The sequence below is a fragment of the Panthera leo genome, chromosome D4 (assembly GCF_018350215.1).
Source record: "Panthera leo isolate Ple1 chromosome D4, P.leo_Ple1_pat1.1, whole genome shotgun sequence".
NCBI lineage: Eukaryota > Metazoa > Chordata > Mammalia > Carnivora > Felidae > Panthera > Panthera leo.
Genome location: NC_056691.1, coordinates 40678425 through 40694018, shown reverse-complemented (window position 1 = coordinate 40694018; position 15594 = coordinate 40678425). Strand labels below are relative to the sequence as shown.

At 37.6% G+C, this 15594-nt stretch overlaps 1 protein-coding gene across 8 annotated transcripts in view; it reads right to left on the bottom strand.

The window, feature by feature from the left end:
• CCDC171 (coiled-coil domain containing 171) overlaps window positions 1-15594 on the bottom strand; it is a 302971-nt gene that overhangs the window by 183895 nt on the left and 103482 nt on the right. For all 8 annotated transcript variants that reach the window (XM_042913069.1, XM_042913067.1, XM_042913074.1 and 5 more), the window contains 3 exons: window positions 4866-4972; window positions 3006-3095; window positions 1749-1949 (listed from right to left, as the gene is read on the bottom strand). In XM_042913069.1, coding sequence (XP_042769003.1) covers window positions 1749-1949; window positions 3006-3095; window positions 4866-4972 — 398 coding nt within the window. The remainder of the gene's footprint in view (window positions 1-1748; window positions 1950-3005; window positions 3096-4865; window positions 4973-15594) is intronic.

Here is a 15594-nt window from a genome sequence, read left to right as displayed (position 1 = left end):
TTAACGACCTAGAAACACTATGCTGTAGAATTCAGTAAAAAGCCGATCCCATCTTGAACACACAAAAAGTTTATTTACTAACGTGCCAAATGGCTCTCTTTATAAGGTGTTTCATCTATAAACTGCCAAAGAGTGGAACTCAAGACAAGGCAATTGTAAAGCTGCAAAAGGATATTTTATGTAGATAATAAGTTGCCTCAAGATTTTTTTAATAGACCAGCAAGAAAAGAAAACTTTTAAAAGAAGGAAATTTGAGGGGGGAAAAATAGAAATGCTAACCTTCTAGACAAGAATAACTGTATCTAGCATATGCAAAGGTTTTGTGTTTATAAATTGTGGGGAAAGTTTTTCTATATAATCAAAATGTGTATCTTTAATTGTCTCTAGATGACACCTTACTTTTTCCCAATATAACAATTTAAAGCCAAAAAATTTTAATATGTAGTTACAGCCACTAACTTGAGTTAGGATATCAGAAGAATCTTCATAAATATGTTACGCCTTTTTCTTTTTTAAGCAACTAAAGATGTCTTTTGCATTTTCAACTGGGTTGAGATCCTTAAAAACCTTATTAAATCCAACTAACCAAATGTGATATTCAGGCACTAAAGGTCTTCACCCTCCACATTTTGCCAAGCGATCAAGTTCATCCTAAAGGATAATTCATTGTGTCGCCATTATGTCCTTTTTGCTTGGGCTGTGACAAACCATGCATGATAATCATCCATTTGGCGTGAAAAGAGAATCTCAAGATCCAAAATCAATTCACACATGTTGAACCCAACCACAATGCTGTAGACATGCTGACTTTACAATACAGTCAGGCTTCTAGTTTCCTTTACTTTAATCATTATCTGATGTGTAGAACAATTCCAGCCCCTTCATGTGGACACAATTTAAATCCCAGACTGTAAGAAGAGTGGAAAGAATGTTTCCTTTTTACTCTCTTGGCATTCATGTCCATATTTGTTGGAGTAATGAACTCAATATGCAGGAAGACTCAGATAAACCAGCTCCACACTAGCTAAACTAGCTCTATATCCCATGGGTGAAAGAACATATAAGATAACAATTCCATTCACCCAGCCTCACACAGAATATAAAAGTTTTGCCATAATATTTTAAGAATTTATTAATAAATAAAAATGCATAGGCAACTCTCGAGGGCATCCAAATAAAGGTCTAATATTGTGGGTGACTTCTATTTTTCCACATTTTGGTTACTACCCTGTAATTGTAAAGAGTAAGGAGACTGTCTGTTAGAGCAGATATTACTTCTGTTTTGCAAATAAGGAAAGATGTGGAGAGACTAAGCTGTGTGGCTTGTCCACATTCACATTTTGCAAACAGAAGTACCACTAGCCAAGTCTGGTTCTTTCTGATCATGAGAAACATATCCCCACCATGTTCAGCTGCTAAACTACTGAAATAAAAAATAGTTTTGTCAGTGGCAAATAGGCAAACTTTGAAAGGACCATCAGGAGTGTAAGTGCTGGGGATACAAGTGGCACGAGTGACCGAGGGGTTAAACTCTATCACTTCTCTCCAAATTAGGATGACCTGATAGTGAAAGAGTGACCGATTTTGCGACTGGCATGACTATTTCAAAACGGTTGGCTCAGAACAATTTTTTTGAACTAAATTAAATTTTTTTGAATTAAGTAAAAATAGCCACGTGATGTATGTAAATTTCTAAAACCAAGATTAGTGAAGGCCTTTCCTGCCAGGCATCCTGTCTCAGGTGATACCTCGGTATCCTTCTGGAAAGCCTGGGAAAGCTTCTGCAGTTCACTCTCCGATTGGGCCGCTCGAGCCTTTTCTTTCTCCCAACAGTGCAGCACATTTTGTAGTTCCGCTTTCAAAGTGCTTATGAGAGCCTCTCTGTCTGCACATTTAGTGCGTAAATGACTTAACTCTTTACTGACATCAGCCAGTTTATCCTGAAGGTCCTGTCAGAGATACAAAATAAAGAGACCATATGAAGGCCGGCCAGTAAAGGGGCCGAGGATGCAAATGTAAAATACATAATGAAGACTTCCTAAGCTTTACCATAAAAGAATCGTAAAGGCAAGCATCTGACTACAGTGCCAAACATACTTGGGCATTTTAAGGTATTGGATTGAATATATTTTCTAAAGTATGCTATTGTAGCTCAAAAGTTAGAAAAAAACTGCTAAGTTTTAACATGTAAACATAAAATATTCCCAAGATAGCTAATTCCAAAAAGCTCTTTGAAAAGGACTTTTCCTTTCAATTCATCATTTAAAAAAATAATAATAACTTGGTAGCTCAAAGCATTTTAATAACATGTAAATAACACTTTTAAATGAAATCTTTTACCTTCCGTATAAGAACATTTACTTCCCAATGACATGCAAATTCTAACAGAAATCTCGCATGTGGGACATAAGATTCTGAATTATTTCTTCTTCAACCTTATTAACAAACTCTACTGAAGTATGTCCATGACAAACTCAACATTAAGCAATACAAAGACATTCCGACGCCCACACTTGCCTCAGTATGATTCTGCAAAGATGTAATACATAAAACCAGTGCAGAGAATAAAATAAACTGTTGTCCTGGACCATAGCCAGGTGCGGCCCCAGCCCGTTACTAGGCCTGATGCATTAAAAACAATGGCTCCACCCTACAATGATGAAAACTGACTCCAAATACTGATGTGCTTATGTAAAATATGTCGAATATGTATCTGAGGCTGGGCATTAAATCTTAAATCGTTTTTTTCAGTCTGTGGTATTATAATTAAATCTGGGAAATGCATTTTTCCTTTAACCAAAATAATTTCCAACCAAGTTTTATTTTTTTAATGAAAAAAACATTCTTGTTTCTTTGATCAACAATAAAAATTCAAAACTGTATCCAAATGTACTTAATAAAAAATAGGAAGATACATTTTCAGATAGTTCTACTTTAAAATATTCCCTCGATAGTCATTTGGGTCTCTTAATACAAAAAGAAAAAGTCATTCTAAGTCCTAATACCTTAATATTTTTAGTGTGAGATTCTATCTTCTGTTGGGTAGAACTGAGTTCATTCGATGCTTTTTCCTTAGCATCATTCACGCTGTTTAGCTGATGAAAGAAAACGGAAGTTACTTTTTTTGTATTTTTCAAGGACGGGTAACTCAAAAAAGCTCATCTTTAAATGTTTTTTATGCAATTACTTAAATACCAATGTTCCAACAGTGATTAACAGTTAAAAAAATTCTTTCTTTTGGTTAACTATGTCATTTCTGTCACAAGTGCGCATGGCTAAAAAGAAAAGAAAGCATTCAAGCTTAAAATGTCAGTGATGTTATTGTGCATTTACTCGATGGCTGGATAAAGGATTTTATTCTTACTGTAAACAAATACAACTTTATTCTTAAAATCCTCCTGGACCAACATGCCAAAAGCAGTGGCATCTATAAGGAAAGAGAAAAAGGACAGAGCAGAAGACTGTTCTCTCTATACATCATGAGGGTATTCACTGGTCTCTCCCTCCATATGACAACTTCAGGGTCGGTCACAGGCAGTCCTACTGGGAAGGCTTGTGGCAGGTCATCAGTTGGTCCTGCTCCGCTTGTGATTTATTTTCTTTGACAGTTCATTCTTCTTTCTGTCAGACTGCTCTTTTTGCTTTCTTTTCAGCCACCCCCTTGGTCTCCCCACTGCTGTCTCTGGCACTGGTTCACAACAAAGCACATTACTAAGCCAAAGCCTGCTGAGTCGACTTTTCAACTGTGCTGAGGATCATGTGACATTCATCCTCCCAAATAACAATTCGCTGTGGGTAATATGTTCCTAGTTACCCTGCAGCTTCCAGACCTGGGCCTCAGAAGAGTTTCAGAAAGTACTAACAATACAGGTTGCCTTGTCTCACTGGGAGCGACTTGGCAATATTTGTTCTTTACGGCAATTTAATTATTCCAGCGGTCATTTTCGCTTTTGCCTTCTGAACAATGACAGAGGGCATTAAGAAGGCTCACTTTTCCTCCTTCGTTGACCTTGGTAAACTAAAGCAAAAGAAACCTCTTTTGAAATGTGAAATATAGGATATAATGGCCTTGTATTACTTGAAAGAAACAAATAAACAAAAGGATAAACACTAAATTCCATGCTATGTGGCTTGTCTTTGGTTTGAACAGTCTGTTTGTTGTTCTGCTAACTAATCGTGTTTAATGTAATTATTTCATACTCTCTAATTCGACAAGATGCAACTAAACAAACTCTTCAATTTTTAAGCATAAACTCATAAAATATTTTAATACCCAAGAAAATTATCAACCCACACATTAAACAATACAAATGAGATGATAAAGAGAAGCACGAGATTTTTTAATCAGCAAATTAAAAACTAGCAGGCTACATCAAACAGATGCTTGTTTTTGAAAACTTCTAACATTTACGTTCTTTAGAAAATGAGAACTTCTCTCTTTTTTTCATTAAGACTTCCTCAATTTCTAGAAATCTTAACCTAAAATAATTGACACAGCCTCAATTTCTACTACCTATCCCTAATTTCATAAAAGCACATTAACACTTAAATAGAAACATATGAACACAGAAGACTCGTGCAGTTTTTTATTAAGTCAAGATAGATACATTTTGAAGGCCGGGAAAGCGACAGAGTCTTTGCAACTTTGAAAATCACAGTGTGACTGCAGAGTTACGAAAACCTAAGTGAGACACGACTTTAGGCCACACTTAAAGAAAGAACAGTGACGGACAATTTATTATTTTTTGTATCTGTGAAGCTGTCAATTCAACATCCCCCATCTTTCTGACCTTTGTAACAAGCAAGGGAATGCACTGCTGCAGGCCGAAGGCTATATGTGTGGAGCCAAACAGTGCCAGTGTTACCTCATTAGACGCGTCTTCCAGCTTGTTCTGGTAATCTGTCAAGGTACGCCTCAAAGTCTCAAGGACAACAGAGAAGCTGGGAGGTTTATCTTTGTCCTTGTGGATGCCTAGAGAAAAATGTAAGATGAAAATATATCCCAAAGTCACAAAGAGACAAAAGCTAAGCAAAGAGTAACAGAGAGATTACAATTAGATAGAGCTGAAAAGGTATTAGGAAACATCGAGGAGAGTCGTATTCTCCAAAGTATACTGCTGTATAGCCAAGTATTAATAGCCTTTCTAAACAAGTGATCAAATTAAGTTCATAGTATATCAAGTTCAGACTTACGGCTACTTCGTACCTTACAAAGGCCCACACTGTAGTTAGTAGTGAGCTCTTTTCTTTTTTTCCTATCTTCTAAATAACATATGTGTACATACCTGTTATCCAACAATTAAATGAACAGTCTATATACTAACATTGTTTGGGGGAGTTATATACATTTACTCTGGTCCTTGTGTTCTGATCAGTCAGGCTTATTTTGCTTAAATAATAATTTCTGAACCCAAGAGCACATCATTTTCTGTTATACTTGGAAATATTCTTCAATCCTTAAAATTCTCAAGTTACAATTTGAAATAAATAATAAAAATGCTATTATCTACACAGGCCCACATCATGTTTCAATTAAAACCCTTAAAACTGATACTTATTGTAAAAATATGAGTATTTCCATATTATGCCCTCAAACTATTTTAATTTAGTTGGGCCATAAATCAGTTGAGCTAATCAAGGTCACATGGTCAAATGTAGTTCAAAAGATTAATCCAAAATAATCAAAAGTTTAGTTTTAAAAGCCACTTTAAATTGATTGTCCACTGTACTTCTGTTAAACAAATAGCAAATTTTAAAATATTCTTATTAAAAGATTTTTCTTTTCATATTATAATTTCTCCCTAGCATATTTTATAATCTAAATATTTCAATAAACAAGAAACATATTTTCAACAAGGGTGATTTCAAAAAGAAGCATTCATAATATACGTTTTATTATTCATTCATATACTTTACTGAATTCCTACTATGTACTAATCCAAGGTATTAGACACATGGAGGTAAGTAAGATTGGCGTGGTATCTGTCCTCATAGAATTTACAGTCTAAAAAGAGGAGGAAAGAGAGTAAGCCAGTAATTACATGAGATCATTTATCCATTCTTCATGTATTCAATTGCTGGAACTTTGGAAAGATGGGAAAGAAGGCAATAATAAAGGAAAGAAGAATAATGGAAGGAAGGAAGGAAGGAAGGAAGGAAGGAAGGAAGGGAGAGAGGAAGGAAGAAAGGAAGAAAGAAAGACAAAAATAAAAGGAGAGAGAAAGAAGAAAAAACTTTGGGCTCAATCACAGACTAACTTTATCTCAGCACATTGTTGATATTTAGTGTTTTAATTTTGGATAAAATGTTATTAATAAATTGATTATATTCATCAAGGTATAATTCAAACACTATCTCAAGTATGGGTACACCTTAGATTTTTTTTAAACAGAAGAAGAATATTTAACTTAAAAACCAAAAGTAATACAGAAGCAACACATATCCCAGCTGGGCAAAAAAAAAAGACGCTGCTCTGAGCCATGATAATGGAGAAGACAGTACTCTTTGTAATTACTATGAGTTAGAAAGACAACTCATTAAAAATTTTATTAAAAGTCTTACCAAATATATTTTTTAAAAAATTGCTCTTGCACAAGATAAAAAAAAAAATGTAATGTATAATTCTTTTCTTTTGCTACTACACAAGTAGGCCATGAATAAATCATTCAAGGACACTCGGGAAATCTGCTGGCTTTTACAATAAGGGAGAAAACTTCCTCTTAGAAATTCAGAAGAATAAAACCAGTTTAATATGAGTGTTGAGGGGTAAGGGGACAAAATGACCTCTCCTTACTGACCCATGCATATTCTTATATTCTACATAAAATAAAGTTTCTTTGCTTGAAAATGTTTATATAATAAAGTTCAGTTGAAGTACAACGTATACATTAAGTCACCCACATCCATCATAAAAAGAAATAGTTCCTGGTTCCTTAACATGGCAAAAGGCTTATAAAGAAAAAGAAAAGGTCACTAGGACCCAGGACCTTATTGACTAGTTTGACTTACCCTAAGAATAACCACTGCACCATGGCCCAAGAAACAATAAACAGTTAAAGATATCAAAAGGAGTTCTAAAAACGCAGATAAAGAGCAATAAAAAAACAATTTGAAAAGTGGTCATAAATGGCTTTTCAAAGGTCAAAGTCTAAATGAAGAACAGAATGTGTCAGAACACTATATACTTCAACAGCACTAACTCAAAACCTTCCAATGTCGTCTATATGTGTACGTCTCTGTATTTGGATGCCAGCCTATACTTGCACATCACCACTATCTGCTTCAACCCCTCTCACTCGCTTTTAATATTAAGACCATTTCAACTCTGGATATTCCTTGGCAACATTTTTTGTTTGTTTGTTTTTTGTTTGTTTGGGTTTTTTTTCACATTTTATTTCATATTACTACGAGACATCATAACACTTACATTAAATATAAAAATATATGCATGTGTGTGTACCCATATCATAACCCAGTGAATGTTTTATTATTTATAATAATATTCTTCTCTTCTGGTATGTACAATATGATTTTGTTTTGTAGGCACCTACTTGAGCATTATTATCTTTTGTGATTCAGGGCGAATTACCTGAATCTGACTCTGATTAACAATTCCACTAGGGTTGTGGCATAATTATCTGGCTGAAAAGGCCAACCTCAACTGGCTGTGCTTCTTATCAGAGAAGGTTCTCAGGGAAGAATAAATTTTCCATCTTGTTTGGGACTAATCAATCTCTTGTCAAGGGCATATATTTCTTTCATTATCTCATGGTAGATTAGAAACTGCTAGCCTAATATATAGCACCCAATTTCTATGTTTCTTAGGTATAGACTTACCTAAAATTATTACATAAAGGCAAATCTTTTTTTTTTTTTAATGAATAGCCCATAGCAGAGAGAAGATAGAAAAAAATGGCTACAAGCTCTCTATTTAAATGTTTTCTTTCAGGGGTGCCTGGGTGGTTCAGTCAGTTGAGTGTCCAGCTGGTGATTTTGGCTCAGGTCGTGATCCCAGGGTCATGGGATCAAGCCCCATGTCAAGCTCCACGCCAAGTGTGGGACCTGCTTGGGACTCTGTCTCTCTCTCTCTCTCTCTCTCTCTCTCTGTCCCTCTTCCCCTCTCACACTCTCTCTCTCTAAAATAAAAATAATAATAATAATAATAATAAATAAATATTTTCTTTTAGACAAGCTCAAAAACTAAGTATTTCTACACGACCCAAATAAACCACTGCTTTTGAAGCTAGTGTTATTACTTCGGTACCCTGTAATTCCACAGTAGAAACATTAAATTGAGTCTATCTCTTCAACTTTCTCAGACATTCATTCTCTTATCTACCTCAGTCTCCTGCAAGACTCCAAAAGGGGAGAATTATTAAGAAATAATGGAGACACATAGGGTGCCTGGGCAGCTCAGTCAGTTAAGCGTTGACTTGGGCTCAGGTCATGATCTCACAGTTCGTGAGTTCGAGTCCCACGTTGGGCTCTGTGCTAACAGCTCGGAGCCTGGAGCCTGCTTTGGATTCTGTGTCTCCTTCTCTCCCTGCCCTTCCATGCTCAAACTCTGTCTCTCTCTCTCAAAACTAAGTAAACATTTAAAAAATAATAATAATAAAGAAATAACGGAGAGACAATAGAAGACAAAAGACTGAGATTTTTTTAGACTACATATATGTGTGTATATGTATATATGTATAAATACATGTAGAACATGAACAGTCATGTTCATCCTTAGAATAGGGGGAAAAAGAAAACCCTGTTATTTAATGTGGATTTTTAATCACATAGTAAAACAGAAAATAACATACAAATGGGTTTTACCTTCACCTAAGAAAGTCTAAACATTTAATACATTGATGATCAAGAAAATTCCTTTTTCACTCTAAAAGCATTAGATATAAACATTTTGTTGGCAGTTATGCTTTTCAAATTGAGACTACATTCTGTATATCAATTTGCTTTATTCACTGTGATCATAAACAAACTTCTTCCTTATCTTGTAAACACAGGTACCCATTCTAGAGTTCTTAAGGAAAATGGCTTATAACTTTTTTAACATACAGAGAATATTTATAATGTAAGTCTTGCTCACCCACCCCTATGTCTCCAGGGAAAGTAAAAAAAAAAAACAAAACAAACAACAAAAAAAAAAACCTTCCTTTACCAATGTTTGAGAAATGTATTGGTGAGGGGAGTCCCAGAATCTTTCATGAGCTAGCTCTATATGGCTTGATAAGCTCTGTGCAGCTGAAAGGCCACAGATAACAGCCATCAGGCTGGGTCCCTGAAATCAATGAAGACAATGGTATCTGGAGTGACAAAGACCAGGTGGTAGCACTTAACTTCCAGAAACAAAATGGACATGTTTACCATAATGGAATCAAAGTAGTAAACAAAACAGTTTTACCCACAGAGATCACAGGTGTTGGCTAACTGATCATGGTGTTCATAGGAGTAAAATACATACTCTACTTAAATGTTATATGATTTGGGGGGGTGTCTGGGTGGCTCAGTTGGCTAAGCATCCAACTCTTGATTTTGGCTCAGGTCATGATCTCACCATTCGTGAGCTCCAGCCCCTCATCAGGCTCTGCAATGACAGTGGGGGGCCTGCTTGGGATTCTCTCTCCCTCCCTACCCCTCCCATGCTCGCTTGCTCTCTCTCTCCCTCTCTCTCCAAAAAATAAATAAACTAAAAAAAAAATTATTTAATAAAATAAAATATTATCTGATTTGTATAAGAATAAAAGTTCTAAGTCTGATTACCAGAGGTAGGACTTAAATCAACTCAGAAAAGAGTCTTTGCTCTCAGTCAATTATCAGACTTGGGCTAGTTCATAGACCAGGTGTCCCTTGAATAAAGAGGTAGGGTCCCGTTTGGAAACCCCAACATACTGCCAGAAGGTCATACTGTAAATCTTCTTCCTAGCCTTTCTCAAAGAAACATGCAACCATTTGCCAAGGTGACTATGCGCTAGAGAAGGGGAGTTATTCACTGGGATAACTAGACACTGGATCTGAACTAACACTAATTCCTGAAGAACTAACATGCTATTATGGTTCACTAGTCAGGGTAGGAGCTTACAGAGGTCAAGAGACTGACTGAATTTTGGCTCAGATATTTCGCCATTGGGCGCAGTAGGTACTTGAACCCAGCTTATTTCCCTAGTTTGGAATCCATAACGAAGAAAAGACAAATGCAGAAACTGACACCATATCCATATTGGTTACCTGACTCAAGCACTAAAGGATTTACAGAGGAAAACCAGACAGAAAAAAAAAGCTAGTGGAAGTCACTAGAACTTTTACCTACCAAAATAGTAAATCAAAAGTAATGCCACCTTTCTGGAGAGATTGCAGAGATTAGTGCCTCTGTTAAGGACTTAAAAGATACAGGGGTGGTGACTTCAACCACATGAGCATTCAACTTATCTGGCTTAGTGCAGAAAACAGATGAATCTTAGGGACTGTCAGCATATTACTGTAAGCATAGTCACATGTGATTCTAAGTGCAGCTGCAGCGAAAGATGCAGTTTCATTGCTGGAGCAGGTCAATACATTTCCTGGCAACTGGAATGAAGCTATTTCTTCCAACCTTTTAGAAAAAAAAAACTACCTGAACAGTTTCTTTCGGCTGTCAGGGCTAGCAATACACCCTCACAGCTTTACCTCAGAGCTATATGAACTCCGGCACAATCCAGTCTATAGGAACCTTGATCAACTTTTCATTCCAGAAGACTCTCATGTTCTACTTAGCTCCCTACCAAGTTGATGACGGCATTCTGACTGCTCAAGCTCAAGCAGGTCCTTACAGAATCTTAGTGTAAACTTTCAGGGAGTTGCAACAAAGCAAGTCATCTTCTACAGATAACTATTCTCTTCTCAAAAACCAAGCTATAGGGGGCGCCTGGGGGGCTCAGTCAGTTAAGTGTCCAACTCTTGATATCGGCTCAGGTCATGATCTCACAGTCATGAGACTGAGACCTGCATCAAGCCCGGCATCCAGGCTCTGTGCTGAACATGGAGCCTACTTGGGATTCTCTCTCTCCTCTCTCTCATTTTCTCAAAATAAATAAACATTTTTAAAAAATCAAACTTGCTACTAGTCCTCAGCAGATAATACATCCATGGCCACCAATTTACCAAGTGACCTGAATTGCCTATCATAAAATCATTACTGTCTGATCCACGATCCATAAATTTTGGCACACACAACAGCACTCTATCATCAGATGAAAGTGGTCTATACAGTGTGAAGGCACAAGTAAGTTACATGAGCAAATAGTCCAGATTCCAATGGGCCCTATTCTTGTTATATTGCTTCCTCTCTTACCCACACCCTGAATCCATGAAAAATTTCCTATGACCCATTGACTAATGGGAGAAAAAAATGGGCTCAGTATATAGACAGTACTGTATGATATGCTGGCACTAATTAAAAGTAGACAGTTGTGGCACTACAACCCCCCTCAAGGGTGGCCCTGAAGGATAGCAATGAAGTGAAATCCTCCCAGTAGTCAAAAACAAGTTATGGACCTGACTATTATTTTGCCTGGAATGACCAAAAGTGCAAATATACACCAATTTGTGGATAGTAGCTAACTACTTGACTAAAATGGTCAGGGCTTCAGAAAGAACACAACCAGAAAATTGGTACCAAGGTGATCCGGGCAGGAGCATGTGGGTATACCCCTCCGAACGGGCACTGTGCCGAGGCCAGCCAGTAGAAAAAGATCTTAATAATCAGGAGGACAAAATGAGGCATTCTGTGGATGTCAGCCAGCATCTTTTCCCAGCCTCCTTTGTCCTTACCACCTTTGTTTTCCTTAGAACAAAAGGATCATGGCAGCAAGGATGGAGACAATACATGGGCTCAGCAACATGAACTTCCATTCACCAACACTGATAGGAATACAGCCCCTGTTGTATGCTAAATCTATCAAGAGCAAAGGCAAACAGTGAACCCATGAAATGACACCATCATTAGGAGACCAGCCAGCCACCTGGTGGCAAGTTGATTTTACTAAGTCACTTCCATCATGGAATGATGGAACGTTTTAGTCTTACTAAGGTAGACACTAACTCTGGGTATAGAGTTGCCTTCCCTGACCATAAAATTTCTGCTGAAACCACCATCTGTGATTTTACAAGACACCTTACAATTACAGACTCCACACAGCACTGCTTCTAACTAGGGAACTCAATTTACAGCAAATTAATATGGAAAACGGCTCATTTTTATAGAATTCACTGGTCTTACTATGTTTCCCATCACTCTGAAGTAGCTGGCATACAGCATAGTTGAACTGCCTTTTGAAGAGTCATTACAGTGGCTGGATGGCAACGTTTTGAAGAACAAGGATAATATCGTCAGGATATAAACTGTGCTGTGAGTCAGCAATCAATTTGTGGTATGTTTTTGCCCTAGCCAGGATTCATGGTTCCTGGAATCAAATGTTGGAAATGGGACTGGCTCATCTCACTATTACACCTAATGATTCACTAGTGATGCTTTTCCCATCCCAGAAACTGTAGATTTTTTTTTTTTTTTTTGGTCTAAGTCTTGATTTTTGAAGAAGAAATACTTCAGCATGAGACATACCAACATTCCATTAAAATGCAAGCCGGGAATATCACCTAATCATTTCTGGCCTCCTCAAACCAGGAAACCAAAGAGCAAAGAAGGTTCTTCTATACAGGATAATTGGCCTTGATTATCAGGGGAAAATTTGTAGTATGTCTAAAGCAAACTAGAGCAGTCTAAAATAACAGGACATCCCACAAGGCATGTCTTAGTACACTAATGTTCTGTGATAAAAGTTAATACACCAGGGGCACCTAGCTGACTCAGTCAGTGGAGCACACAACTCTCGATCTTGGGGTTATGAGTTCAAGCCCTGTGTTCGGTGTAGAAATTATTGTAAAATAAAATATTTTTTTAGGAGCACCAGGGTGGCTCAGTTGGATAAGCGTCCGACTTCGGCTCAGGTCATGATCTCATAGTTCGTGAGTACAAGCCCCACATCAGTCTCTGCACTGACAGTGTGGAGTCTGCTTGGGATTCTCTCTCTCTCTCCCTCTCTATCTGCCCCTTCCCTATCTGCCTGCTCTCTCTCGCTCTCTCTCTCTCTCTCTCAAAATAAATAAATAAATAAACTTCAAAAAGAATAATAAAATAAATAAATATTTTTTTAAAGTTAATAGACCAGTAATCTCACTTCTGCATATATACCTAAAAGAATTGAGGGGCACCTGGTTGGCTCAGTTGGTTAAGCATGCGACTCTTGATTTCGACTCAGGTCATGATCTCATAGTTCGTTGGATTGAGCCCCATGTCAGGCAGGGCACTGACAGTGTGGAGCCTGCTTGCATTCTCTCTCCCCTCTCTCTTCCCCTCCCTTGCTTTCTCTCTCTCTCTCTCTCTGAAAATAAATTAATTTAAAAAAAATAATTGAAAGCAAGGTCTTGAAGAGGTGTTTCCACATTTATAGGAGGAGTATTCCCAATAGCCAAAAGGTGGAAGCAAGCCAAGGCGCCTGGGTGACTCAGCCGGTTAAGTGCCAGACTTCAGCTCGGGTCATGGTCTCACGGTTCATGGGTTTGAGCCCCACATCGGGCTCTGTGCTGACAGCTCAGAGCCTGGAGTCTGCTTCAATTTCTGTGTCTCCCTTTCTCTCTACCCCTCCTCCACTCATACTCTGTCTCTGTCTCTGTCTCTCTCTCTCTCTCTCTCTCTCTCTCAAATATAAACATTAAAAAAAAAAAGGTGGAAACAACCCAAAGGTCCATCAATGGATGAATGGACAAACAAAATGTAAATATTATTCAGCCTCAGAAAGGAAGGATTCCTGTCACATGCTATAACATGGATGAAACTTGAGATCATTGTGCTAGGTGAAATAAGCCATTCACAAAAAGACTAATACTATATGATTCCACCATATGAGGAGTCTAAAGTAGTCAAATTCACAGAAACAGAAAGTAGAATAGTGGTTACCACAGGCTAAGAGTAAGGGGGAAGGGGATATGATGGTTAATTTTATGCATAAACTTGACTGGGACACAGACATTCAGTGAAACATTATTTCTGGGTGTGTCTATAAGGATGTTTCTGGATGAGATTGACATCTGAATCAGTAGACTGAGAAAGCAAATTGCCCTCCCGAGAGTGGGCTGGCCTCATCCAATCTTCACTGAAGGTCTGAATAGAATAAAAGGCCCAATAAGAAGGAATTCTGTCTCTCTGCCTGTCTGTCTTCACGTTGAGACACTGGTCTTCTCCTTCCCTTTGACTCAAACTTAGACTGGAACCACACCCTCAGTTCTCCTGAGTCTCCAGCTTACCCACTGCAGATCTTGGATTTCTTAGCCTTCATAACAGTGTGATTAATTAATGATCCCATTGGAGCACTCTTATTAAAGTCACTCCCTTTGATTTTACAAATGGAAACTATGAGCATGATGAAGTAGGCCAATTTTGGTCTGTACACCTGTGGATTGGGACGTGAGAGAAGTAAGTGAGAAGAATTTGGCAAATGACACTAAGGAGACCTATGTGCTGCTCTGATAGGCATCCGCAGCTTCTCATTGATCCATGAATATCCAGTTAAAAGGTACTATCCATGGGGTTCACAAGGACAATTAAAATTCTCAGGAAGATACCAGATCTAGCCAATAGTCCTTTACTAAAGAAGTAAAGCAGGAGAGAGAAGAGGAAAAGTCCAATCTGTTGCCCTGATTATCCTAAGAGCAGTCCCTGAGACTGCCCAATCCCTGGGTGATGTATATATGCCTAAAGGCATCAAACTCTGTTACCATTATTTCCCAGGGTCCTCTCCAGTAGAAAGAAAAAGAACACCTCTAGAGTATTACAAACGATTTCCTCAAGGAAGGAAAGGTTGATGAAGGTCGGAGGGTTCTATTTCAGTCAACACAAAAATCAAGCACCCTGAGGAGGATCCAAGACTGAGCCACAAGAAAAGTTTTTTTTTTTTTTCACGTACCTAACCAAGGAAAAAGTACATTCTATGTGTTTATTAACATCCTCAGGCAGAGGTGAAACTGTATTAGAAGAAACACTTGAGGCAGGGAGACTGCATAGGTTCAAAGTGGGAAAGGATATCTCCCCATACACACCCTGCTGTAAGAATTTTCACCAGAAAAGAAAGGAGATATGAACAGCTATAGTACTTCAGTTTTGGTGGAAAGTAGACATAGGAAAAATAAATATCCCTGTTCAAGCAAATGAAGACAATCTTGTCTAATAAAAGTAGGCAATCAAGGTGACATTTCTATGGCCGATTTTAGATTGTACATCTTTTCCACTTAAGGTCAATCTTCCTGGTTACTCCTTATGGACTGCTACCCAAAAGATATAATGATATAATGTACCCATTATACCCTTATAATTAGGAAAGAGACTCCATGACTACCTTTATAACCTTAAAAACTGAAATGCAAAATAGACATTCAACCTGATACTAATTCATTCACACTTATATTCATTAATATTCAACAAATATTTGCTGAGTGACTGCTTTGTGCCAAGGAATGTTCTAGCTGCTTAAAGTACATTAGCAAATAAAAGAGACAAAG